Source organism: Sus scrofa, chromosome 6 (assembly GCF_000003025.6).
Source record: "Sus scrofa isolate TJ Tabasco breed Duroc chromosome 6, Sscrofa11.1, whole genome shotgun sequence".
NCBI lineage: Eukaryota > Metazoa > Chordata > Mammalia > Artiodactyla > Suidae > Sus > Sus scrofa.
In genome coordinates, this window is record NC_010448.4 from 116,571,755 (window position 1) to 116,599,228 (window position 27,474).

The 27,474-nt window shown below is 39.6% G+C and overlaps 1 protein-coding gene across 1 annotated transcript in view; it reads right to left on the reverse strand.

Moving 5' to 3' along the window:
* Positions 1-27,474, reverse strand: part of KLHL14 (kelch like family member 14) — a 102,466-nt gene that overhangs the window by 60,901 nt on the left and 14,091 nt on the right. Inside the window, exon 3 of the mRNA XM_003127890.6 lies at positions 10,397-10,518. Coding sequence (XP_003127938.3) covers positions 10,397-10,518 — 122 coding nt within the window. The remainder of the gene's footprint in view (positions 1-10,396; positions 10,519-27,474) is intronic.

A 27,474-nucleotide genomic window follows, 5' to 3' on the forward strand; every position in this document is an offset into this window, starting at 1 on the left:
AGAGGGTCAGTGGCTGAGGACAAGGAAACTGATATTGGAGGGTGGGAAGATGGACAGCATATTATGGTTTGGAAAACCAGTTGGTGAAACTGTTATTTGCTCTTACTTGAATGGCTAGCTGGGATTTAATAAACTTCCACCTTCAAGGGAAGAGGTTGGAAAAGAGAGTTGATAGTAATGTATTGGTTGCTGTTGGCTGCCCTTGGCAAGATATAAAAAAAAGAGATGATCTCACACATACAAAAAAATTGGCCTATTTATAAGCGGGATTGAAAGAAACACAGTCCAGAAATTGAGGCCTGTTCAGCAATGGAGGAAGCAATGTTTTGCGGTCTCATCTGGTAAAATATAAAATTGAAGAGACTTTTTTTTTTTTTTTTTTTTTTGTCTTTTTGCTATTTCTTGGGCCGCTCCTGCGGCATATGGAGGTTCCCAGGCCAGGGGTCAAATCGGAGCTATAGCCACCAGCCCACATCAGAGCCACAGCCACGCCGGATCGTCAACCCACTGAGGAAGGGCAGGGACCAAACCCGCAACCTCATGGTTCCTGGTCGGATTCGTTAACCACTGTGCCACGACAGGAACTCCTTGAAAAGACTTTTGAGCCCAAAAAGGCAAATTAAACCTCAGCTAATTGACGAAGACCAAATTAAATGTATGGTTTTCATCACCGAAAGTTCACCACCTTAGAGTATCTTAGAAGAACATTTCAATGAAGGGTGAGACACCAAGTAAACTCTTCTAACTCAGGGTAAAGGGCAAAAGGAGAGCTTTCCCACTAAAGCTAGTGGTAGATATACAAATATAGAGAGTATGAGAGAGAGATAAAACAGGGGATAAGAAAGCAAAGGAAAAAGCAAGCCAAGAAGTATATCAGAAAAGAAATGTTTACATGGTCCCTGGCCATGGAGTGGATGGAAATATAAGAAGACAGCTACATTTTCTAGAGGATGAATTACCAAACAACTCACCAGTGTGGACTACACGAGGCTGTGAATTAGAGATTTAAAATAACCACTGTCCCCTAAATGTATTGGATGGGGAAAGTACTTAGAAAACTCTTCCACTCTCAGGGAGTACACATTCCTCAGATTCACTTCAGATAAGGAAGATAATGGAAGGCTGATCTCCCAAAGGGTTGGAGTCATGGTCATGGGAACAAAGGACAATAAGCAGAATTAAGAAGAAATCTAATCAAGGAATTCAACCTTGGATAGGCACTCTTCCAAATGTCTGTTTGGTGGGATTGCTAGATTGCCATGCTCTTTCTAAACTGAAGTTTATTAAGCTCCTTCTGTCTCTAATCCATCACTGTGCATTATGTCAAACCAAAAAGTTTGTCTCTAGTTGGTTCCCTGATCAGGAGTCTCAAATGAGCCTGATACTGGGATGACTGTCCATCACCCAGAGATTGACAATGAGCTTGATGTGTCTTTGCTCCTTGAGGTGGGGAGGGGTGAGTATACTTTGAGCATCATACAAAGAATATGTGAAGTCTAGTAGGATATATTACAGTAGTCACATAATTGCATTTTTCACCAAATAACTTGAATTTTCCTCCTCTGAACTCTCCTAAGATTGTACATTCCAGCCCCCTTGAAATAGGATGTGGTCCTTTGACTGAGCAGAAATGACAAGGGTCATTTTAAATTGCCAGTATAAGATGCTTGCAGCTCATTCTTTTCCCTGTTTCACTGATGGTGGAAATACATATTAAGATGGAGTCCCATATCCCTGGATCCCTGAATGACTCAGATATCCTCTGCCAACTTGTACTGGGATGTAGCATGAATTAAAAATAAGGTTTTTTTTTTTTTAAGATTTTGTAGTTGTTTGTTACCACAGTATAATCAAGCCCATCCTGACAGATACACTTAAGCTTCATGCCAAAGACAGAGAATTCCATTCTGAATCAAAAGTGTGTCTTCATTCTCAGACTTCTGATGAGAAGGGAGAAGACATGATTCACTTCTGTTTGATTATAAAAAAATACATAATGGACTCAAATGGAATAAAAATGTATCAAGGGACAGCTATACTTGAGATACTGAGCCCAGAGCTTTATTTGTACTGTTTCATTTAATTCGCACAATAAATCTAAGAGGTGAGTATAATTATACTCACGTTGGAGGTGAGAAGGACCAGAGAGAGAAAGCAGCATGCTCAAAGTCTCACGTTCAACAATATCTGGGGTGTATTATAATTTAGATCTATCTGTAATGAAAGGCAGTACTTTGTTTCTGTGTGTGTGTGTGGTTTCATTTCTGCCACTGCTTCCAAGACAGAATTTAAATATCAAGAAGTCTTCTTTGAATTATGGCTTGTCAGTAATCTTCCATGCAAATTTCATCACTTATACATCATAATTTGCAATTTAGTCCATAAACCAAGACTATAGTTTTGACCTCTAGGAGGATATTCATTCAATTAACCTGTACCAGTTCTACTCTCTGAATGTGCTACTGCTCCAAGTGCATTGGATCCATTTAGATTTTCATGGGTTTGATGGGTCAGTGCAGATTAAATCCCATTCATCTGCTTGGAGTCTTGACTAATAGCACTTGTTGGTGAGACAGATTGGTGTGGTATGTGAGGCAGCACTGTGTGATGGAAATACAGAGACCAATGTTCTATTCCTCATTCTGCTACTTAATCATTGTGTGGCTCTGCATACAACACCTTGCTCTTTCAGTCACTTAAAGCACAAGCCAAAATTGTGAACCTGCCATAGATATGCTTTCATGGTCAGGTTTCTCCTACATCTTTATTACATATCATGTCTTTCTCCCTCTCACTCTTTGAGTTCAGCCATGCGCCTTCTTCCTGCAGGGTCTTGGGACTTAACTATTAACTAACCTGGTACAATCATCTCTCACATCTTTATCTGGGCACCTGGCCACCTCTGTCCCGTCTTTTAGTTCTGTTCATCCTTCAGCTTGAATGTCACTTCTCTGCTGATATTTTCCATGATTTCTACACTAGAGCTGGTCTCTCTGTTACAAGAGCTTATGTATTTTATACCCTTCCTTCAGAGCAGTATCACATGTTGTCATTACATATTATTATCTGGCATTATTTATCAATGCTTATTCCCCCACTAAATTCTAAACTTGTTGGAGACAGATGACATTTGCTTTGACTCAGCCTTGTTTTTGTTTTTTTTTCTGTATCTAGAACAACGCCTGCTGCAAAGACTGTATCACTTATATTTGTTCAATGAATGAAATTAACGTGTAAAATGAGAGGGTTGAGCAGGAAGATCACTTAATCTTTTAGTACTCACATTCAATGGTTTGCCAGACTTCATCTGCAATTTGCCTGGGATTGACACAGAGCAAATTTAAGCAGCCCTCATGACTCACGCCTCCTTCATGCCAGATTCAGTAGCAAATATCACAGCTTGTGTGTAAAGAAGGCACCAGAATTATTTGTACACTTGCCGTTCTCTGGAGAAAAAGTGATTACTATATTCAAGGGAAGTATACACCAGAAATAAAGTCAACCAGTTTTTCTAGGCACCCAACTTATTTGAAATACAGTATTTGGAGTGACCACCACACATATTTAAAAAAAAATCTATGAAAAATCCACTAATGCACTGGTGCATGAATACACAGTAGCAAATAATTCAAGATATATAGCAATGTGCAGCCATGTATCTCAAATTAGAATTGAGCTCATTGAAGGTAAAATTAGATGCTAACATATTTAAAAAGTCCAAACACAATCCTCTCTCCTTCTTCTTTGTCCAAAGTCATGGAAACAATTACTCCATGGACTGAAATAAGAAGTTCCAAGCTAAGAGAGAACAATGGCTCTGCTATTATATAAAACCTTTAGATCACTGTGTTTCCAGGAACACCAAAAACATGAGAAGAGTATCTCTATTCTCAATTCTTAATTCTTGACCCTATCTTAATAATTCCTTGAAATAGTCCCATCTAATTTGATTCTTGGCTAATTCTCCGGCTACACCACATACTTCCTCAACCTTAGATTCGCCTATAGATACACAAATTCTTTTCAGCTTTTTTTCTTTCTTTTTTTTTTTTTTTTTAATTTTAAGGGACATACCTGTGGCATATGGAAGTTCCTGGGCTAGGGGTCGAATCAGAGCCACAGCTGCCGGCCTACACCACAGCCTCAGCAACATGGGATCTGAGCCATGTATGCGACCTACACCACAACTCACGGCAACACTGGGTCCTTAACCCACTGAACAAGAACAGGGATTGAACCCGCATCCTCACGTACACTAGTTGGGATCGTAACCCGATGAGCCACAATGCGAATGCTTCATTTCAGTTTCTAGAAGGCACCAATTCTGTCTTGCCTTTTGGCACTTCCAGTATAGGACCCGTTAATTAAAATACTTTCTCATCCACCTCTTTGCACCAACAATTCCTATCCATTTTTTTTTTTTTTGGTCAGCTTTACAGAAGATGACTTTTAGGAAAGCCTCCCTAACCTCCCATGTTTGGATAAAAGGCCCCCTTTCATGCTCCCACAGTAGCCTAACTTCCCTTGTCTGTCCTTCTTACACTCTATCCTAACTGCCTCCCAGGTTCTTGGGAAGAGAGATGAGCACATTGTAGCCTACTGTCCAGCACCCAGTAGGTATGCAAGAACTGCTTGCTACCTAAAGGAATAAGGCCTATAGTTAAGTATAAATTCTTCCCCAGCATCGAGTCATTCTGGAAGCAGCTCGTTGTTTTCCAAGGTTCTCCCGCAGTGAGAAATGCACTGTCTATCGACTCTACCTACCTGTCTAGAAATAAAATTAAATAACTTGTGGGTTTTAGTTCTTGGTAATAAAGATCATATGAATAAAGGAAACCCACAGGTATAAAACCCTCAATTAAAATTACTTTTTATTTCTTTCAAAACAAATCAGTATAAGAAATGATGATGTTCTTTCAGCTAACTTGACTCTCCTGCAATATATCTCCAAACAACAGAAATGAACTGAAATCAAGAAACAGAAGGACCACGAAAAAAGTCAGATTGAAAGTATAAATGTGCAGATTTGTTATTCTCTGAATAGAAATTAAACCCTTCTCCACTGAACAGATATTGGATAAATATCCAACCTGTATTTATCTTTTGGAACTGGATTCAATGTCTTACATAAGATGAATTTTCTCAGTACTCTTCCTTCAACATTTATGGAAAGTATATATATAAAATGAAGAGTGTGTGTGTGTGTGTGTGTGTGTGTGTGTGTGTGTGTAAATGAAGATTCCACCAGTGTCTGATCTTTGTAAGTCTCCTAGAAGAAAGTGATGACACCAGCTCCAGGACCTTTGTGGATGGGATGAAATTCAATGTCCTTCATGGATCTGAGAAGACAACCCCAGGAAACCTCTGCACATTGGTTTGCTTTATTTTCTACCACAGAAAAACACAAGTTCCCAAATCCTTGCACTCCCAAGTAGAGGACAGAGCTGTAAAGTGAAAGGAAGAGGAACAAAAGGCCTTTTGCCGTTTGTCTAACAATGGAAGGCACACACCTTTCTCACTTAGCTCTTCTAACTTTTATTCTAACATTATCAAAGGGAAGTCTTCATCAGCAGGTGGAAAGATAAATCTATGTTTTGAAATCCTTTTTCTGTCATTGCTCATAGGAAGCAGAAAGAAGCCCCTAATAAGTGGACTCTCATCTGAAATCTAGGGAAAATGGGAGTCCATTTCTGGGAAACACTTTTATCCACCAGTAAAGAACTTGGACAATGGGGAAGCCAGATAAAATAGACAGCCTGCAATGTCAATGGGGAAGCCAATAAAGTCAACAGGAAGCCAAATAAAATAGACAGAGACTGTGCTGTCACCTGGGAAGGAAGGTAAGCTGCTTCCACAAGAGGACTTCATAAAAACTTTGCTATGTCAGCCCCATGTTACAAAAGTCCATAGTAGCCACAGGAATTATTTTGTTTGATTTTGACATGAAGGATTGAGGGCCTACAAAGTGCAAGAGGCAGGCTTTTTGCATTGGCCATTTTAGTATTCATGTCTCCTGTAGCGCTTTCTAATAAGTTAAGAATGAAACGGGAGACTGCGTGCAGGAGTGAGAAATGCAAGAAAAGCAGTACTGTAAAATAAAAATGAACAGAAGGGCATTTCCACTTCCCTTTCATTATTAACAGTCAAGAGAACAACAATGCCAATTTTATTGTTAATACTTAACACTTCACATGTACAAAAGGACTGACCGTCATTTTTACAGGGTATTTCTCAACACTTTCCTGATTGAGGTTGGCGGGGGGGGGGGGCCTCTCTGTTACTTTTCCTAACATGAATTATATAACATTATATAAATAGTTTTTTTCCAAAGAGGAAGATAAAAATGAAGGCTGTGCTAGCATGTTACCAAAACAGTCTTTGCAGTGGGAATAATGGTTCCCTTTACTCTTTGGGTGGACAAAGCTACTGGTTGGCTCACTGTTGAATTTTGTTTTCTTTATATTAGGTAGTGCCCCTTTTTCACTTCTACTCACCTCCACTCCATTCAATTCACTTTATTTTATTTTTTTGACAATTTTTTTTACCACGCCTGTGGCATGTAGAAGTTCCCAGGCCAGGGATGGAACCTGTGCCACAGCAGCACCCCAAGCCACTGCCATGACAATGCCACATCCTTAACCCACTGACCCACAAGAAAACTCACAATTTATTATTATTTGTGGATCCCTTACATAGTGTCTCTAAAACATAAATAACATAACAGAATAAGAGCTAAAGGAAATAATGACTATCTTTCCTGTTAATTCTTCTTCATTTCATTATGTGTATGAGAAGTGTGGCTTCCAGAAGTGGACATCTGTGCTCCTGCCTGTGAATGCCATCCTTCTGAAAGGGGCATGTCTGCGAGACAGGCTAGAAAATGTTTGCTCAAGCCAGGTGGGCAAAGGATTCTGAGACTGAAAGGCTTTTAAACGTTTTGCTAGTTTGCCTATTTGTTAATTTTATGGAGAGAGTCATTCAATAAGTAAGCAGACCCCACACCAGGAACTGTCTCCTAGCGCTAACTGTCATCCTCACTTCCCACCAATTTGTTCAGCAGTCCTTCTGAGTGAAAAAAAAAAATGCCATGGGAACCTCAGCAATCCCTGATGTTTGATCAGATTTAAGAAGAATATGGATATTTTCTTATCCCAATAAGAAACATTTCTTCATTTATTATTAGCCCAGAGAGTGTGAAAATTGGTCAGTTACCCAACTTATTTATTCAATTTAGCCAAATAAGATGCTTTAATTAAAAAACACAAACCAACAGCAGACATCATCCAGATAAACTATCTATATTTGTCCAATAAACCTGAAAAATATGCTTTCACTTGGGACCATGTAGTCACAGCCCATTGGGTAATAAACTCTATTTTTTAAAGTAGAAGCCAAGTGAAATGAAGAGAGTAAGTAGAGTAGACACTTGTTTCAAGGCTATGAGCCTGCCTGGGTATAAGAAAAAAGATTCAAGATCTTTGAGTATGTTCCTGTTATTAGAACTTTTCTATACATTAATGTCTTTATGTCCTTCAACTTCAAATCCGATGAATGGAGTCAACAGAAACCCATTTATCTTTACTTCTTAGTCTATAGGTTACTATATCCAACATATGAAAAGTAGAGAAAACATCTTAGTATTATCATACCTGTTACAATGTAATTTATCTTTTCCCATGTGGAGAGATTGAATTGACTGATGCCTGTAAGGTATAAAGGTACATACAGTCCTTGTGCTAATATTGGCAGCAGTGTTACAAGAATAATAGCACCTGCAATTGATTGAGTTCGTCCTATGTGCTAGGTGGTTTACCAACACAATTTTATTTTAAAGATACTCAAATGATGCTGACAGAATGAAGGAATCACGACTCTGGACATTTATATGATTTGCTCAAAATCACAGACGTGGGTTTGAATCCATGTCTGACTGATTCAAGTTCATGCTTTCTTACTACATCCTGCTATGTAAGGAGTCAAATCAGGCAATGGGAAAAGTTTAAGTAGGGTAACCATATGTTCCAGTCTATACCTGTTGTCCCAGCATAATTAACAGATCCCCATTTCATGCTTCAAAGTGTCCCAGTTTGACCTCCTCCTAAACTGTCAGTAGGAATGTAAACTGGTGCAGCCACTATGGAGAGCAGTATGGAGGTTCCTTAAAAAAACTAAACCTAGAGCTATCACATGACCCAGTAATCCCATTCCCGGGCATATATCCAGAGAAAACCATAATTTGAGAAGATATATGCACCCCAATGTTCACTGCAGCACTATTTACAATAGCCAAGACATGGAAGCAACCTAAATGTCTACTGACAGATGAATGGATAGAGAAGATGGAATATTATTCAGCCATTAAAAAAGAATGAAATAATGCCATTTGCAGCAATATGGATAGGCCTAGAGATTATCACACCAAATGAAGTAAGCCAAAGACAAATATATAATATTATTTATATGTGGAATCTATTAAAAAAAAGGATAGAAATGAACTTATATACAAAACAGAAATAGACCCACAGACATAGAAAACAACATATGGTTACCACAAGGGAAGTGGGGGGGGGATACATTAGGAGTTTGGGATTTATACATATGTGTGTCTGGGTATGTATGTATACATATACGTGTGTAAATGAATCATTTTGCGGTCCACCTGAAACTAACACATTATAAATCAACTACAATTTTAAAGAAAAGTGTCTCGGTTTAAACAGTAAATTGGATGATCTCTGAACAGGGCTTGAAATGAACCTAAGACTTAACTTAGGTACTATACCAACTGCTTTAATTAATATTTCTGCCTTTAATGAAGAGCTTCAAAGCGCTAGAAAACTAGACCTTGCCTGAATAATTTGGGACAAGAGATGGATTTGTGAATGAATAGCATTTATGGCTTAAGTCTGGTATCTCCTTGTCCCTTAGCCTCTCTTGTTCCATCCTCTCTCAAGAATCTCTTGTCCCTCCTTTTTCCTCTCTCCTTCTCTTGGTATCCGTGTCTCATTCCATGTAGGCGCTCTCTATTGATCAAGTGTCAGAAAATTGATTCTTTAGTTTTACTTCAGCTTGAGTTTCTGATGAATCTTAAAAATACAGCTTGGTCATTCATTCAGATGTTTAAACCACTATTAATGGTATTTTTGTCAAGAAGAGAATGAAAATCATTTCAAGGCATCTCTAACTTATTTTTCTTTCTTCCTTCCTCATCTGGCTGCTACTCTGCACCATTTAGTTACTACAATCGCCGTGTGTGGGTATCCAGGGAGCTTTCCCGTTGCAGCTCCTGGACAGTGCTCTTGAAGGTTCGCTTGGGTAAGCCAACTCTGAAATGAATTACTTCCAGAACCACCTCACATGTCTTTGCTCCTCTTCAGCTTTTATGGGCAAACTGTTGTCCTGTTTCTATGATTTTAAAGGGTCTTCAGTAAGAGGAGAGGAAGTGATTTTTTATTAAAAAAAAATCTAAGCTACATCACTGCTTAAAAGACACAGGCAATCAGAAAATCTAGCTCTCATTTTTGTCAGTTTTAAATGTGTGGCTTTGATTTATGGATCAAAATTGCTCATTTATTATTTTATCTATACAGCTCTGGGCAATTTTGACAGTTAAAATTTAGTTTTATTGACCAGTGCAGCCACTGTGCCCACGAGGGGACTGGTGCCCACAGCCTGCTGCACTCAAGAAACAATGATTTTTGATTCCATGCCCAAGTCAGATTGGGAATCATAACAGATGTAACAATAAGTTCCAAATCTCAGCCGCCCAAGGTGAGAAGTTTGGTGTAAAACACAATCACCCTTTAAAGAGGGGAGGAGGTCTTGGGTGGAAATCCGAAAACACAATTTAATGCAGGCGGGGTGGGGTGCTGGGGGTGGCCACGGGTCTGTCTGTCCATCCCAACTCTGGAGCAATGGAAGGGGGTGCTTCTCTAAAGACCCAATTCTACAGAGTAAGGATTAACCAGCAAAGATACCTAAAAAGCACAATGAATGTTAGTTACAGAGACAACGAACGGAACAACCATTTTGAGGCGAGAAATTTCCTAGTGCTATTCACCAACCTTTTACTTTTCAAAGAGCCAAGGCACAAGCAAAGCGTTATTTCTGGAAGATCTCGGTCGCCCTCCCCCTCCATCGCAGCACACACAGAAACACCAACTCAGGGCAGTGATTTTAGGCCAGTTTTAATTTAGGCCTCTTCGACCACCAAACTGGCCACCTCTGCAATGTTAATTTAGTCTTTTACTCCAAATCCCCCAGGATACATAAACAGCCCTCCAAAGGGTAACCAATCAATAAAATGTCTAATTTGATTAACCATGTTTTCGAATTCATCAAGATAGCTCTACCCTGAAATAAATAGGTGGGTAAATAAACAAAGAAGAACACTCACTTGTGAGTATTTTCCATGTCTTCTTTTCATCGTCGTAGTACTGAACCAAATTGCTGGGGAGCCGGTCCGGTCCAGGAGGCAAACCACCAACCAATAACAGCATTTTCTTGTTAGAGCGAATTCTTCACCCAAAACAAAAGAGAAGATGAATAACCACATTATTGGAGAGCCTTTTTAGTGGCAACAAAATCATAACCATCAAAAGAATGTTCCTTGCTTGCAGATTTCTATTTCATTTTTTTCCTGTTTCTTCTCCCATTCATGTCTCAACAATTTTTTTGAACTGAGCAGAAAAATGATCAGAAGAGCGGCATATCCCCATACTCCAGGAATAATAAGCTCCTTTTATGCAATTTGTTAAAGGTTCATTCTAGAACGACCTTTTTCTTATATTATCCCTTTAAATCATCACTCTTTACAGCTGAGTACACATGAAATGCTTTGGAGTTGTACTAAGGTTAAGCATTAAAGTTGCATGTCAAAAATCGTATTAGTCAAAATCATTATTATAAACCATTCTCCACTCAAAGAACCTTGAAAAAATTAAGGTTATGCAGAGAGTTTGTGAGCCAACTCTTTAATCACCTGGCGAACTTCAAATACCAGTTGGGTACAATTAGTAGCACAGGGCTAACTGGGGTGGGTTCACCAGAACGAACATGAACATGACTTTCTGTTTAATTTAGCCCAGAGACTTCTGCCTTTATCCCCTGCCCAGCTCCCCCCACCCCACCCCACCCCAATCCCAGGGCACCACTGGTGACACAGCAGCACCAATTGGTAAAAATGAGACTGTGAGGTTGTTTTGAGCCTCCCCAGAGTGGAGCCCTGCCAATGCTTGCCACTGATCCAGCGGCATGAACTTGCTCAACTGTGCAAAGTCACTCTAATTCCCTCCCTCTGTTTTTCTACCTTCTCCCCCAGGGGGCAACCACTGAAAGGAGTGACTACCCACCCATCAAGAGCTGGCAATTCACTGCTATTAACCGTGACTGTGATTCCCAGTCTGCCTGGCAGTTCCTGGGAACAGGCCTGCAACATCTCATATGCAGTAAAAGCTGTAAGATGCACCCTGGCCGGCACACTTGATCTGATGGATGTATGATCCTCTGGAACAGTAATGGATTGAGCTCACTTGCGATTGGAGCGGGGAGGGGAGGCCCAGACTCCCACATGGGGCCTGCTGATTTAATGGTCGCTTTACATATAATTGAACTTTTCATTTACCTGAAAGGCTGAAGGTGGTGGTGGAAGGAACGAAACAACCATGACTGAAGGAAAAGGTCCATAAATATAAAAGGGTTCCTCTTAAATATGATGGCAACCCACCGTGGGGCTCTGAATCTCTTCTTACGTATTCAGCCCAGTCGTTCTGATCCAAGGACGCTTAGCGAAGTACGCCCTTGTGGAGAAGCACTGTTTGTTGGTTAAGAACCTAACATTCGGAGAGTTAACTTAATACAGTTAATGACATTTCCATGTGAAGGAAGGGAGCGAGAGAATTCCTTTAATGAAACTCCGGTGCCATCGAATGCATCGTATGGGCCTCAGCAGAAAAAATAACTTCTAGAGAAGCTCCTATTAGGGACTCCTGAATAGGAGGAGCGGTGCTTGTCCAAGAATGTTTGATGAGCTATCAGCCTGCAATACTAACTGGGCCACAAACAAACAAACAAACAAAAAAACCCCAAAAAACCTCAACTTCTTTGAATTTAAAGTACCTTGGAACTGTACCCACATGCCTCAGAGCTCATTAGTTGGGAAACAAAACCAGAATACAAGAGCAAAGAGTTCCATATTTTGAAGATTTCAATGCTTGGGGTGGTTTGCTGAGAGGGGTTAAAAACTCAGTGCAATAAGTACCTCTCTTTTATTTGCAAAAATACATACATAATTCAGGTGCCATATAATCTCCTACATGCCTCGCTGCAGAACTACAGAACACCATTTTTTTGGACTGTAGTTTTTAGCCCAAATAAGCAACCACTCTGTGGGTATAAGTCAAGATGAGAGTGAATATATTTTTAGATTGCTGTCAGTTACCAAGTGTAGATTGACCTGTTCGACCAGATCTGTATCTGGCATGACATCACACATCCACAGGCTCCAGACTGGAAGTCGGGGAAGATGGACCAATATCTCCCCTTAGACACAGAGGCAAGGACTCATGGAAGTGGTCCTTCCCTGTAATTAAATCTCTGTTTTAATACGAAATAAATGTACTGCTTTCAAATTGTGTTTCAAGAGTGACAAAGGGAGAGCAATGCATGACTTGAGTATGTTTGTAAGGGTGTTTCAGCAATTGATAAGGCCAGCTTCCCTGTACCAAGCCCATGGGTGCTTTGTAATACCTCCTTCAATGGACTATCTCTGCAGGTGAAGCGAGGACATAGACTTTGGCCTTTCTGTCCAAAGAGACAGTCATCGACATCTGCCCCCTAACAACTGGACCAAGATGACCAATACTCAAGCCACTGAACAGCTGGCAAATGGTACCAACATCCACCCTGCTAGCAAAGATGATTCAAAGGGTGAGCTGGCACAGCAGCAACAGGAGATTCCACGTCAATGAAGACAAGTCACTAACCACCCAGGCCTGCTCAGGGAATGTGATGATGAGAATGACATGGAAAGAAAGGAAGTCCCAGCTCCCAGCATTAGCTCCCCTCATTTTTTGTGAAGGAACAGTGCTCTGAAGCAGATGGGTGGGCTTTTTGGTGAGTGAAAACACATGCTGAGTCTTTTGCACTGTTATACCATCACTCATTCAATGTATGGCTAACTTGGAGTATTTTGTTTCTAAAGCTTATGTTGTTCAGTGTTCTAGCCTGGTATTGATATTATTTAATTCCAAATAAAGTTGAGTTATTTAATTCTACTTTGTGAAGGTGAATCACATAGAAACCCAAAATGGCATAAAGCATGTGAGAAGTGGCATAGCACAGAAGAAAGAACACATAAAGTAACAAAACACATTTGAGTGGTTTTTCTCACCATTTTCTCCATTGACTCTCATATAGATATAGCTCCCTTTTGTAGTGAAGTGAGAAAGTTTTTAATAGTCAAGTAAGGTGGCAGAAACAGTGTTCAGACCCAGGCCTTCTAACTCTACCAGGCCCAGAATCTTTTTAAAATTCAAATTTATTTTTAAAATTTTTATTTTGCCATAATTTCTGATTAGGACCTAGGTAACCTGGACTCAGGTTATTGTTGCTATTCATCAGAGTGACTTTGTATAAATTACTTGACTTCTTGGAGTCTATGTTTCCTCATCTTTATTTTTATTTTTAAAATTTTATTTACTGATTTTTAAAATTTTTATTTTTTCTATTATAGTTGATTTACAGTGTTCTGTCAGTTTCTGCTATACAGCAAAGTGACCCAGTCATATATATATATACATATATTCTTTTTCTCACATTATCCTCCATCATGTTCCATTACAAGTGACTAGATACAGTTCCCTGTTCTATATAGCAGGACCTCATTGCTTATCCACTCAAAATGCAATAGTTTGCATAAATATCTGACCTGCATCTTCAAAGGACTGTCATGAAGATTATATAAAGCTATGAAAAGTTCTATGTAAACTCTATGGTAAGTTATTATTAATCAGTCTTTACTATTGACAATACAAAGTGCGCTTCATTTCATTATGCCAAACTTGGTTAGTTAAAAAAGGAAAGTAATATTTTTCACTGAGATTCTTGAGTTCATATATATAAATACAAGCTAATAAAGAAGGTCTCTCTACACAGATGTTATCTTACAATTGTATATTCTTAGAAAATTATACCTTTAATTATATTGGCTATCTTTTGAGCCTTGTTATAAGAAAGTATACATTTGGACATTACATAAAACTGCGAACCTTTCTGGATCCAAATGAAGAGACATAATAGAGATTACTCTACATTTCTTATTTCTTAAGAATAAAACAAATTAGAAAAACCAACACATATTTTACTTTGATATAAATGCAATGTCAACTATTCAATTACTCCTAGAAACTAATACACGTGAATAATTCCCATGGAAAAGCTTCCATTCATTTTACAATGTGCAATTATAATAGTGACAATGACAATAATGACAGATAATAATGAATGCATATTGGATATTGAAACCTCTGATTGTCATGCCATTTATTTGATGTGTGTGAAGTTCAGTTTGAAAACACCATGAAAATAGATACCTTGTGAACTAGAAATGTAAAACTAGAAGAATCTGAATTAATCTGCTCAAGGAGGTTTCAATTATTCTCGTCTAAACAATTCCTGTAGAGCCTCACAGGTTTAACGTTAGATTAGGCAAAAATATACCATATTACAATAATTAGTGTTCCTTCATATGGGAACATAGTACATTTTTTAGAAGCTCTTTACATAGGAAAACGATTTAGGCAAAAGTAGTCTATTCTCTTCAAGTCTGTTAATATTTTTAAAATATTCCTTTTTAATCCCATTTTAGCACCACCTAGACCAAAGTAATGTATTTAAAAGACAAGTAATTAGAGAAACTTAAAAGAGCTAAGTATGTAGCGATTAATATTATTTGGATGCCTTTCAATTCTTAGATTCTTGCATAGAAAAATATAAGGTTAAAAAGGCGATGGGATTTGAAGGTCTCCTTTGTTCCACCTCAGTAATTGCCCAACATTTACCATGTGTCACATCTGTGCGTGTGTGTGTGCGCCCGCGTGTGTGTGTGTGTGTGTGCGCGCGCGTGTGTGCTCGCGCGCATAGGTACGTTGGTTCCGGGGATGAATGATTGAAGGATGACCTAAAACCTCCTGGTGTAAACAAATTTTTCATCGTACTGGTGTTCTAAGTACTGCAAAGTCTCATTTATTTATATGCCAGTGATTTGGAACTTTAATAATTGGGAGAGAGGCCAGATCAAGTTTTCCTTCCTCTGATACAGGAAAAAAGTTTTTCTTAATCAGATTGCAAGAAGAGTTTTAGCCTAGCTAAGAATTCACCTGGTTCACTAGAGCTTTAGAGCTGCCTCTGTACATTTAGACTAAGACATTTTACTCATAATAAATAATTCTCATTAATTTTTTAAAGAAAATGTCCTGCAATATTCTTAGGAATCATTAAATTAGGGAGTTAGGAGAGAACTTGGAAGTCAACTAGTTCTGGGATTCTCAGGCCTGGGAAGTCATCAAAATCATCTGAGGGGATTAACAAATTTAGATTCTTAAAACAGATTCTTAAGTCTCAATTCCCAGAGATTATGATTCAATGGGATGAGGCCTTAAAAATCAATAGTTTCACTATCTTCCAGTTGATTTCAACACACAGCCAGACTTGAGGCCACTGATGTGAGGTCAGTTTTCTACATAATGTGGATTTTTTTTTTTTTTTTTTTTTTTTTTTTTTTTTTTTTTTTTTGCTGTGTACGGGACATATGGAAATTTCCAGGCCAGGGATCAAACCTGTGCCATAGCAGTGACCAGAACCACAGAAGTGATAATGCTGGATCCCTTAAATTCTGGGCTGCCAGGGAACTCTTCAACAGTTTCCTTAATAAGTAATATTCTTATTAATTTGGAAATTCATAATTCAATGGACCTTAGTTTTTCAAATCCACTTTGCTGCGGAAAATTGTTGGACTGTTGTGTTAGATTTATTTTTTTCTCTTTGTGCTGGGCTGAGAATCTGCATAAGTCTTTCAGAGAAAAAGAGCAAATACCCATCTTTGTGTCATGGAGGCACCTTCAATATTGGAACATAGCTGTCATATGTGTTCTCTTTTCCACATTGAAAATTTTCATTCTTTCTGAAAAAGTTTCAGTTTTCATTACTATCCTGTTCACCTCCTTTGAGTCGAGACTATCATTGCCTCTTTTAAAAATGTGAAGGTCAGAACTGTACACAATATACCAAATGTGATATGTGATGTGATGTTATTTTTTTAGGCTTTCTAGAATCACAATGGTCTTTTAGCTGTCACAAAGCAGCCTTGGTTCCTGTACAGCTTCCAGCAGACTACAAATACAGGTTGAAAAAAAAAGCCAGATTTTCAAGTGGGTTTTTTTTCCCTATCCTATATTTCTTCTAGTTAAATATTTTAAATATCAATGTGTGACTCTTTTTAAATGCTTTTATATCTACTGATTGAGACACTTTGTTTCCATTCATTTAGCATTTGGCAATTATTATCTGAGTTTCAATTATGTTCCAAACACTTAAGGTCATGATGCCAACAAGAGGAATACACTCCCTGTTCCTCATGGTAGTGACTGCCATCCTAGCGGGGACATGTACTGGAAAAGTTACAATTCTCAAAGCAGGACAGCCGGATTGTTAAGGGTATAGGTATCACAACTAGGGTGAGACTCCTGGCTCAGCTCTTCAGAGACAAGTGACCTTGGGCTAGCCTCTCTGCCCTCTTCCACCTCATTTGTAAAATATAGGTAAGAATAGACCTAAGGTTTGCTTAATTTTCAGGACTAAAAAAAATATGTATCTAAAGCATTTATAACTGTGCTAATTAAATGCTATCTATTACTATCCTCCTTCTCTTCCTCCTCGTCCTCATCATCAGTATTAGCTATTCCTTTGTGTAATTTGCCACAGCCACAGCAATGCCAGATCCAAGTGGTATCTGTGACCTACACCACAGTGTGTGGCATCGCTGGATCCTCAACCATGAAGTGAGGCCAGGAATCAAACCTGCATCCTTGTGGATACTAGTTGGGTTCTTAACAGGCTGAGCTACAATGGGAACTCCTGAGAACTTTTATTCTTATGCATAATCATTAAACTTACAAAGCACTCATTTGAAAAGCCATCTCTGGAATTTTGGCATTTTCTTTCTTTTTTTTTATAAAATAATAATAATAATAGTAATAATAATAATTATTATTATTATTTTGCCCATACCTACAGTATGCAGAAAGTCTGGAGCCAGGGACTGACCTGAGCCATAGCAGTGACAAGGCCAGATTCTTAATCCTCTGAGCCATCAAGGAACTCCTTGGCATTTTCTTTTGCTGCTTAGAAGCCTTTTCTGATACCACAGGTGCACAGTTTATAAACAGAATATTTACTCCATAAGCAAGTTTAACAAAAATATGAAACCAATGGGCTTCATACAATGGTATTGGTCTAGATCTCATTTGTAAATTCGACCTGCTCACTCTTGGCTACCATGTCTCTCTGTTAAGGAAGTCACCTAAACTTTATGATATCTAAGTCACCAAATATGATGGTAATCTTGACTCTTCTATTTTCTTGCTTAGTCAATGTGTTACTAAATCCTATGTATTCTGGACCTGTAATGTTTTTTCAGTCTATCTCTTCCTTTCAAGCAACCTGCCAGTACCCAGATTCAGCTGGGTGGCCTTCTCTTGAGCTATTATAGTAGTGGTTCCTCACTTTGGGAGCTTCTTTGTCAAATGAATTTCAACAAAGCCTGACATTAATTAATTACTTCAGTCCTCTTTTTAAAAACTATCAAAGAATTCCCTGTTACTTATCATCTATAAAATGCACTTACCCTCCGCATTAAAACCTTTTTTTTCCCTTTCATCTCTCTCTCTCTGCCTCTCTCTCTCATAATGACTTGCTTGAGATCCTTTTCAGAGATAAAAGAGTTTCTGAGTTAAGATCTGGAAAAAAAAAAATCCTGAAAGAGGAATTTCTGATGGAAACTGCTTAGACCGTGGGGAAAAAGTAAACAGAAGAGCCTGAATCATTGGCCAGAAGGAGACCCTGCAAATCAGCTAGCCTCCCCTAAACTTCCAGCTAGAAGGGTACCCACCATTTCCCAGAGAAGAGCTGCTACCCTTTTTCTAAGTTTTCTCCAGAGAAGTAAAGTCTCCAGAGAACTTGTTCCAGCTGATTTGCTGTCGTATTTAGGTTTCTTTATCATAGCTGTTCTTGGTAATTACACAGCAGCTTTCATCAGAAGAGCCTTTAAATAGATCTGATAATGCCTCTCTGAGGTAGGTAAACGCAGAGTATCATTATCCCCACTTAACAGATGAGAGAATAGAGGAAAAAGGGCTTGGGCATCCTTTCCAATGCCTCAGGATGGGTTTTATTTCCTCCATTTCACCAAGGAAAAGTCCCTGGGGCTTTTTCACACAACCCTTCTGGGATTCTCAGGTGTGGCTAAAAGGGCGTTTGCTTCCCATCTCCTGACACTGTGCCAGCTCTCATTCTCCCACCAGGAGTCTGGCCCCGCGGTGACAGGGGAATGGTCCGTCATATACAGTGTTTCATTTTCCTAAAACACAAGTAACTTTAAGATTTGTTTGAGCTTATCATAAAGACAGCACAGGCTCACTGAGAAAAACTCTAAGTATATTTAAGCACAAAAAGAACTTAGTATTATCCAGTAGGTACTCAGTAAATGCTTGTTGTAGGAAGAAATGATAAATAAAAGAACGAATCGGTGAAAAGAGTCAAAATCATTTGCAATCCCACTATACAGAAACATGTCATTATAGACTCTTTATCATTCCTTTTTTTTCCCCCTCATCTGTCTTAATGTCCAGTCTGTGCACATGGTGATGGGGGTATCAAAAGGCAAAAGAGAAAGAGGAGAAGCCATGTTTCTGAACCAAAATGTGGAGGAGTCAGCAGGTGACCTATTGGAGAACAGACAGTCTTACTGACTGATCTCACATCTAACTTGCATGGCCCCAAACCCTTCTGTTTTTCATCCCTTGTTTTTTATTTGCGCATGCCCAAATAATTGTCTTGCTGTCATCACACCACCACACCCATCGTCTTTATTGGCTATCTCTGTTTTTGTTTCTCCTTTGTTCTTTAGGATCAGTGTTGTCTTCCAGAATGGGGCTATGCATGAGGAAGGGAAGTTCACCAAATTTCAGCTGTTAGCACAATACAGGACCTTCAGGATCTTTATCATACTATTTACTTAAAGTTTTATTTAAAACTGCTCACTTAAAAATGCTTAATCCCAGTCCAGTCTAGTCATTCTCAATGGTGGCTGATCTTTAGAATCACCTGGGAGAGCTTTTATAAAATATTTAGGGTGAGGACTCCTCTCAGAGATTTAATGATCTAGTGTGGGACCTAAGCATTGATGCTTAAAAGGCGATTTTTTAAAAAAGCTTTTTGTGTGATTCTAACATGCAACTGCTACTGAGAATCACTGTATAACAGTTATATTTATGAATCATGGGATTCATGGGTTAATTGTGTTTTATCTATAATACATGTTAAAATATAGTAATACTTAACGCAATGATTAAAATAAATCAAAAAATGGTTTCTCGTGTACCTTCAAAAGTTGTCTTACCAGAGGTAGGTAAACCGTAGCTGAGGACACACTGTAATAAATGGAAGAAACCAGGACTTTAAAATCTGAACCTCTGAAAACCTGGTCATATTCCAACTTGGCCACTTACCTGTTTTCATTTGGTTTGTTTTTGCCACACCCCACCATGCGGAAGTTCCTGGGTCAGGGATCAAACCTGTGCCACAACAGTGACAATGCCAGATTCTTTACCCACTAGGCTACCAGGGAACTCCTGCATATGTTTGATCAGCATCTTTAACGACTGTAGCTTTGCACGTTACCGTTGTAATGGACCATCTTCCCACCCCTTCGCATCTCACCCCAGACCCTGCAGGACAATTCTTCCCTGCCACATTGATCTCCGAATGTCACCATGTCCTCCAGCATGCAGGTAGGGTAGTTTGCTGATGTTTTTGCCAGATTTCTCTGGGCACCAAAGCTGATGATGGCGAGGCCAGACATGACAAAAGGGCTGTAAGGTCTTCATCTGAATCCATGAAATGCAAATCTCCTCAAGGCTTAGTACATGAGTCACAAGAGCCAGAATGGGTCTATCTTTATATTATACCTTGTACTTCACACTCCACTCCTGGTCTTTCACTTTATGAGGGACAACAGCGTCCAGCCAACTTTATACTCCCTGCATTTCCCCCCTCTCTCCCCACCTCCCAGATTAAAGCTTCCTTGAGTAACTAGAAGCAGCTGAATATCTTCTTTGCCTGATTACCTATATAATCCCCACTTCTAATACCTACTTAGAGCCTTTCTTCTGAAGCCCATACATTCCATTTGCAATGGAAAAAGCATCTCATTAATCCTCCCCACATCCCTGTGAAGAAGTTGCATGGCAAGTATGACCTCATAGACTAATCCTCCTGCCTGCAAGTGGGACTTGGGGCCTCCCTGCTCACTAGCACAGATGCCACTCAACATGCTGGCAGGGACACCAATGTTCGTGTAACAGGAGAACACTCTTCTCCTTTGCTCAAGAGAGAAGTGGTTCTGTGCAGCCTGTCACCAAGGAGCTATTCAGGCTCTGTGCAGCCTAGTGACGAAAGGAGACAAAGCATCACTCTTAAGTCAGTGATGGACTCATAAGCAACGCCTGCATTTAAACCCCTAATAAAGGCCAATTATTAGACTATGCTGCCTCTTGAGAACCAATCTCATTATTGAAACTTCTCTCTCTCTTTCCCTCCCATCTGGCTACCTTTTTTGAAAAGAGTGACTTTTTGACCTGGGGAAATTTGGGTACCAGCTGCACAAGAAAAAGTGCAGAAAGACACAAGATCACAGAATCACGTTGAAAATTCAGGCTCAGGATGTAACACACATCGCGCTGAAATGATTGTACTGGACAGTCCGAGATCTAACAGTCAAAATGACTACTTTAACAAAATCACATTCTCCCAAACAGGAGTTCAGCCATCCAGGACGATGCTGAGGGGAACAATGGCCAGATCCCACCTCACAGGGTCTAGAGACCAATTTTACCCATTCCTCTAACTCCAGGGAGAGATTTCTCTCGTGGGGAAAGTAGGAAGCGCTTTCTGAGGAACGGGAGCCAGCCTCCTGCCAAGCCGGCTGTTTCCGGTTGGAGAGTCACTGCAGGAGTGGCCATGCGAGGAGACAGGGAGAAAAGTTAGTTAGTAACTGAATATATTACTGGAGGTTTCTCCTGGAACATGCATGGCAACAAATAGGTATCCATCTTCAAGAACAGGGAGTTGTTGCCACTGAGACCTTGTAAATGGGCCCAGAATGTCTTTTGAGGGGAAGAAGATGGTGATAAAATCATGCTGAGCTTAAGATAAATGAAGAGAGTTATCCTTATTTTGGGGGAGATAAGCAGCAAGGGGCTCAGGCAGGCCCGGGGTGGGTGTGTGGTGGAGACAATGAGGTGTGGCTTGTGGGATCCAGCTTAGGGACACCCTGCTGCTGTGGGTGAAATAGGACTCTCTTCCCCTCCTCCTCTTTCCCTCTCCCTCCCCGTGGGGAGCCAGTTCTTTCTGTTCTTTGCTGCTTCACCAACCCTGGAGGGGCTAAGTGCTAACGTAAACCCTAGCTGGAGGGCTCTGTGGGGTCTCAGAGGCCCCCGACATCCCCCAAACATCCCCCTACCCCCAAGAAAGGGCATCTGTAGAAGCCTCTGAGACCCACCACTCAGCCAATCTCTGACAATCCCCTTTTCAATCATCCGACCTCTGACAGGCAGAAACAAATTATTCTGGGAAAATTAACCATGTTCTCTGAAGCTGAATTATGGACACTCTACAGTGTGGCATGAATTATTCCGAAAATTCTCTAGTGCAGCAGGTTACCCTAATTTTATCATCAGGAAACAAATTCCTTAGAGTCTGATAATCCAGCAACTTTCCCTATGACTCATTTCCCCATTACTCCTGTCAGTCAATGAGATTTCTTTTTAATTTTGCAACACATTTTCCTTAAACTGATCTTCCAGTAAATTGCTATCAATATTTTCTTCCATTGTCTATAGATAGGTAGCAAACTGGAAAACTGAAGCATCTGCTTGGTCTCATGATTTCCACAGTGTGGTCCAAAAACCACTGGTAGCAAAGCCACCTGGGATGTTGCTGAATATGCAGGTTCCTGGGTCCATGTTCTGGACCAATCTATTTAGAATCTCTAGGGTAGAGCTGGGGAGGATCTGTTTCATTAAAAAAATAAATAAAAATCAAAAAAATCAAAAAATCAAAAAATAAATTAAAAAACTTTATGGTTGATTCTTTTCGTCTTTTTTCTTTTTAGGGCCACACCCACAGCATAATGGAGGTTCCCAGGCTAGGGGTCTAATTGGAGCTGTAGGCGCCGGCCTATGCCACAGCCACAGCAACGCGGGATCCGAGCCACATCTGTGACCTACATCATAGCTCATGGCAATGCCAGATCCTTAACCCACTGAGCGAGGCCAGGGATCAAACCCACAATCTCATGGTTCCTAGTCGGATTCGTTATATGCTTGATTCTTAAGAGAACTACTGATCTCAGCAAGATTTTATGGGGCCCAGGAAAGTGGGTCTGCACTTTTTTCTCTCTTCTAGGTTTGTATTAATAGAAGAGCTGTTAATATATTGCTGAGCTGGATAATTGCTCGACTGTCTCTATGATTTGCCTGTTGAGATCTAGTTGAAAAATAATATTTCTAGTTTCTCAAACCTGTTTCATAATTCCTTGTGTCCTCTTCTTGGCCCTTGTTATGTATTGTGCTGCCTCCAAATTCATATGTGGAAGTCCTAACTCTCAATGTGACCTTTTTGGAGATAGGGCTTTTAGGAGGTAGTTAAGGTTAAATGAGGTCATAAGGGTGGGGCCCTCATCCAAAAACCTGGTGTCCTTAGAAGAAGAGGAAGAGATACTGCTCTTCAGCAAGTGGTGCTGGGGAGACTGGACAGGTGCATGAAAATCAGTGAAGCTGGAACACACCTTCACATGATGCACAAAAATAAACTCAAAATGGCTTAAAGGCTTACACATAAGATATGATACCACAAAACTGCTAGAAGAGAACATTCTCTGACATAAACTATACAAACGTTTTCTTGGGACAGTCTCCCAAGGCAATAGATATACAAACAAAAACAAACAAATAGGATCTAAATGAACTCACACACTTCTGCACAGCAAAGGAAACCATAAAAAAAAAAAGGAAAAGACAAGCTACAGAATGGGAAAAAATAGTTCAAATGATGCACTGATAAGGGCTTAATCTCCAAAATATATAAACAACTCATATAACTCAGCAACAAAAAAGCAAACAACCCAAATGAAAAATGGGGAGAAGACCTAAATAGGCATTTCTCCAAAGAAGACATATGGATGGTCAGTAGGCACATGAAAAAATGCTCAACATCCCTAATTATTAGAGAAATGCAAATCAATACGATATTGAGGTACTACCTCACACCTGTCAGAATGACTATTATTAATAAGTCTACAAACAAAAAATGCTGGAAAGGGTGTGGAGAAAAGGGAACCCTCCTACACTGTTGGTGGGAATGTAAATTGGTACAACCACTATGGAAAACAGTATGGAGGTGCCTCGGAAAACTAAATATAGAACTACCATATGATCCAGGAATCCTCCTCCTGGGCAAATATCTAGACAAAACTTTCCTTGAAAAAGATACATGCACCTGTTATGTTCATTGCAGCACTATTCACAACAGCCAAAACATGGAAACAACCTAAATGTCCATCGACAGTTGAATGGACTAAAAAGATGTGGTACATATACACAAAGGAATACTACCCAGCCATAAAAAAGAATGAAATAATCCCATTTGCAACAACATGGATGTAGGTAGAGATTCTCATACTAAGTGAAATAAAACAGAAAGAGGACAAATACCATATGATATCACTTATATGTGAAATCTAAAATATGGCACGAATGAACCTATCTACAGAACAGAGACAGACTCACAGACATGGACAACAGACTTGTGTTTGCCATGGGGGAGGAGGGAGGGGGGAGGGACTGGGAGTTTATTTTTCTGTACAGCAAAAATTGGCACAACATTGTAAATCAACTATACTTTAATTAAAAAATAGTAAAAAAAAAATATAATATAAAACTCTACAGTGTCGAAAAAGAAGAAGAGGAGGAAGAGACACCAGACCTCCCGCTCTCCCTGACCCCAGCTCTGCATACAGACATGAGGACACATGTCAGGCCCTGTGAGGACAGGAAGCTATCTGAAAGCCAGGAAGAGAGCCCTCATCAGAAGTGGGTAGACTCCTTTCTTCCTCCTCTGCTTGGTGCCTGGCTACTTACATATGCAGTGCATGTTAATGGTTAACAATGTTCCAGAGGAGAAAGGGCAGCCAGGAGGGCTAAGAACAGACACAGCTAATGGGGAGAAGTAATTCTCATGAGCTTTTGTGGAAGATTCTAATTTGTGTTTATGAAACTAGAGACATACATTTCTTTGTGCCTTCAAATATTTAAAGGTTTCTTATGCTGGGAGATTCTACAGTTTTCTTGCCATTAAAAACGGGAAGGAAAAAAAAAGGGGGGGGAAGCATTCTCCAGAAAAATCTTTTCGAGGTGAGGTTATTCTTTCTAGGTCAAAAAGACTATTGTGTTCTGCAGCTTGGGCTCTCAGTTTGACTAGGGTTATGGAAGGCTTGAGGCGGTGTACAGAGGGGGCCCCTTTCCTTGGAATGGATTTTTACTTAGGCTACTTGCTGCTGGTTTCGTTTGCTGCTTCCTAACTCTGGAGTAATCACAAACCTTGAATTTATTTGAGTGCAGAAAATCGTGTTTAAATGTTTCAGTTTTGCATTGTCTGCTTTCCCTCATTCCAATTTTTTTTTTTTTTTTTTTTTTTTTTTTGGCCTTTCAGGGCCATAACTATGGCCTGTGGAAGTTCCCAGGCTAGGGGTTGAATCAGAGCTGCAGTTGCCAGCCACAGCCACAGCCACATGGGATCCGAGCTGCATCTGCGACCTACACCACAGCTCATGGCAATGCTGGATCCTCAACCCACTGAGCAAAGCTGGGAACGAACTCGTGTCCTCATGGATAACAGTCAGGTTCGTTACTGCTGAGCCACGATGGGAACTCCCCCTCTATCCTAATTTTGAATATAAGAATGTCTGAGTGACAAGTGAAGTTTGTTGTGCTTTCAGGGTTCTGAAGTGACTGCCTTGAATTAGTAGCAAAGGAAGATGAAACTGGACAAGCTATTCTCATGATGGATTTAGCTTTTTCCATGTCAGAAACTGCCTTGGTGTATGTGTACTAAAGCCCTCAGCTGAATCGCACCCATGACTGAAAATCCTGGGCTGTGCTGTTTCCTGCAGATCCCCATAAGGAGCTCTTTTGCATCCCTTTTCATTTTATTTATTTATATACTTATTTTCTTTTTAGGGCTGCACCCGCGGCATATGGAGGTTCCCAGGCTAGGGGTCGAATTGAGCTACAGCAGCCGGCCTACGCTGCAGCCATAGCAATGCCAGTTTTGCATCCTTTTTCAAATGAGAGCATCTGTATTTCAGGGTGGTGTTTTTTGTTTTGTTTTGTTTCATTTTTTACATGTTTCTTCTTCTGTAGTGATTCTTATGAGTTCTCAGTCTTAGCAAAGAATTTTACCCCATTTTCCTAAAATAATTATTGTACAAACATACTTTGAATAAAAATTTCAAATGCACCTGTAAGACAATTTAAAGAAATAACTTGAGTAATAAATATATTTTTTCTTCAAATGAACAATTTGCTACACCAGGTCCAGACCAGCACTTGAAGACTACAATAACTAAATCAACACAGAGCCAAAATAATCACATGGAAAAGAAAACAAACACCATCAAAGTCAACCATAGATATTTTCCTCTGCCACACTAAACACCAAGAATTTTAATAATAGACACAAGTGCCATATAAAAGTATCTGGAGAATTTTCTGCTGTACATCTGCATGCATTTGATTTTTGTTTTCATCAAACAGAACATCCAGTTCCTACCAAAGGTGGCCCCAGCTAGGATCTAGGAACCATAAGGAGTCCTTCTAAAAATGCCTAAAAGACTCTTCAACTCAATAAGAAAAAGAAAATAACCCAACTAAAAAAATGTCCAAAGGATCTGAATTAACTTTTTTACAAAAAAACATACAAGTGTCCAACAAGCACATTGAAAAGATGCTCAATACCATTAGCCATTAGGGAAATGCAAATCACGGTTACATAGCACTTCACACCCATTAGGACAGCTATAGTCAAAAAGACAGGTATTAAGTGTGGGCAAGGGTGTGGAGAAACTGGAACTTTTATACACTGCCGGTGAGAAAGCAAAATGGTACAGCTGCTTTGCAAAACAACCTGACAGTTCCTCTAAAGATTAGACATTTGTTCACTGTTTTATACCATATGACCTAGCAATCTCACTCCTAGATATATACCTAAAAGAAATGAAAACATATGTTCACACGAGAACTTGTATATAAATGCCCATAGCAGAATTATTCATAATAGCAAAAAGTGGAAACAACCCAAATGTCCATCAGCTGATGAATAAAGTGTGGTTTATCCATACAACGGAATGCTATTTAGCCATAAAAAGGAATGAAGTACCATTACATGTTACAACATGGATGAACTTTGAAAACGTGTTACATGGAGGAAACCAATCTAAAAGACCATATATTGCCTGTCTGTTTATATGAAATGTTCAGAATAAGAAAATCTGTGGATTTATGGAGACAAAAAGTAAATTAGTGGTTGCCTAAGGCTGCATGGGGCAGGGTCAGATGGGGGCTGGTTGCTAATAGGTATGGGGTCTTATGGAGGGGATGATAAAATATTCTAAAATTAATTTTGGTGGTAGCTACACAACTGTGAAGATACTAAAAATCATTGGATTGGGCACTTTAAATGGGTGAATTGTGTTATATGTAAATTATATTTCATAAAAGCCGTTCTACCTGAATCCAAAAGGCTTGTCTAACTTTTCTAATTACTGACATGGATAGATCAAGAGGATGGACCAGACTCCAGGACTGGACTAAGCTCTGTAGTTTACTCAAAGGTGGATAAAATGGACACTGTCAGCTAAAATGATCACTCTCAGAGCAGCACTTGGGACTGAGGCTGTGAGAACCCAGAGCTAGGATGAACATACTGTATGGAATTAAGAGTCTTAACAAGTGAATAGAAACTATTTCTATAAAAATAAAAGCTATTAATTACTAAGCACTTATGGTCTGGCACTATGTTAAGTGCAGTACATACATTCTTTCAATGTCCAGAATTGCCCTGAGGATGTGGGTATTATTATGT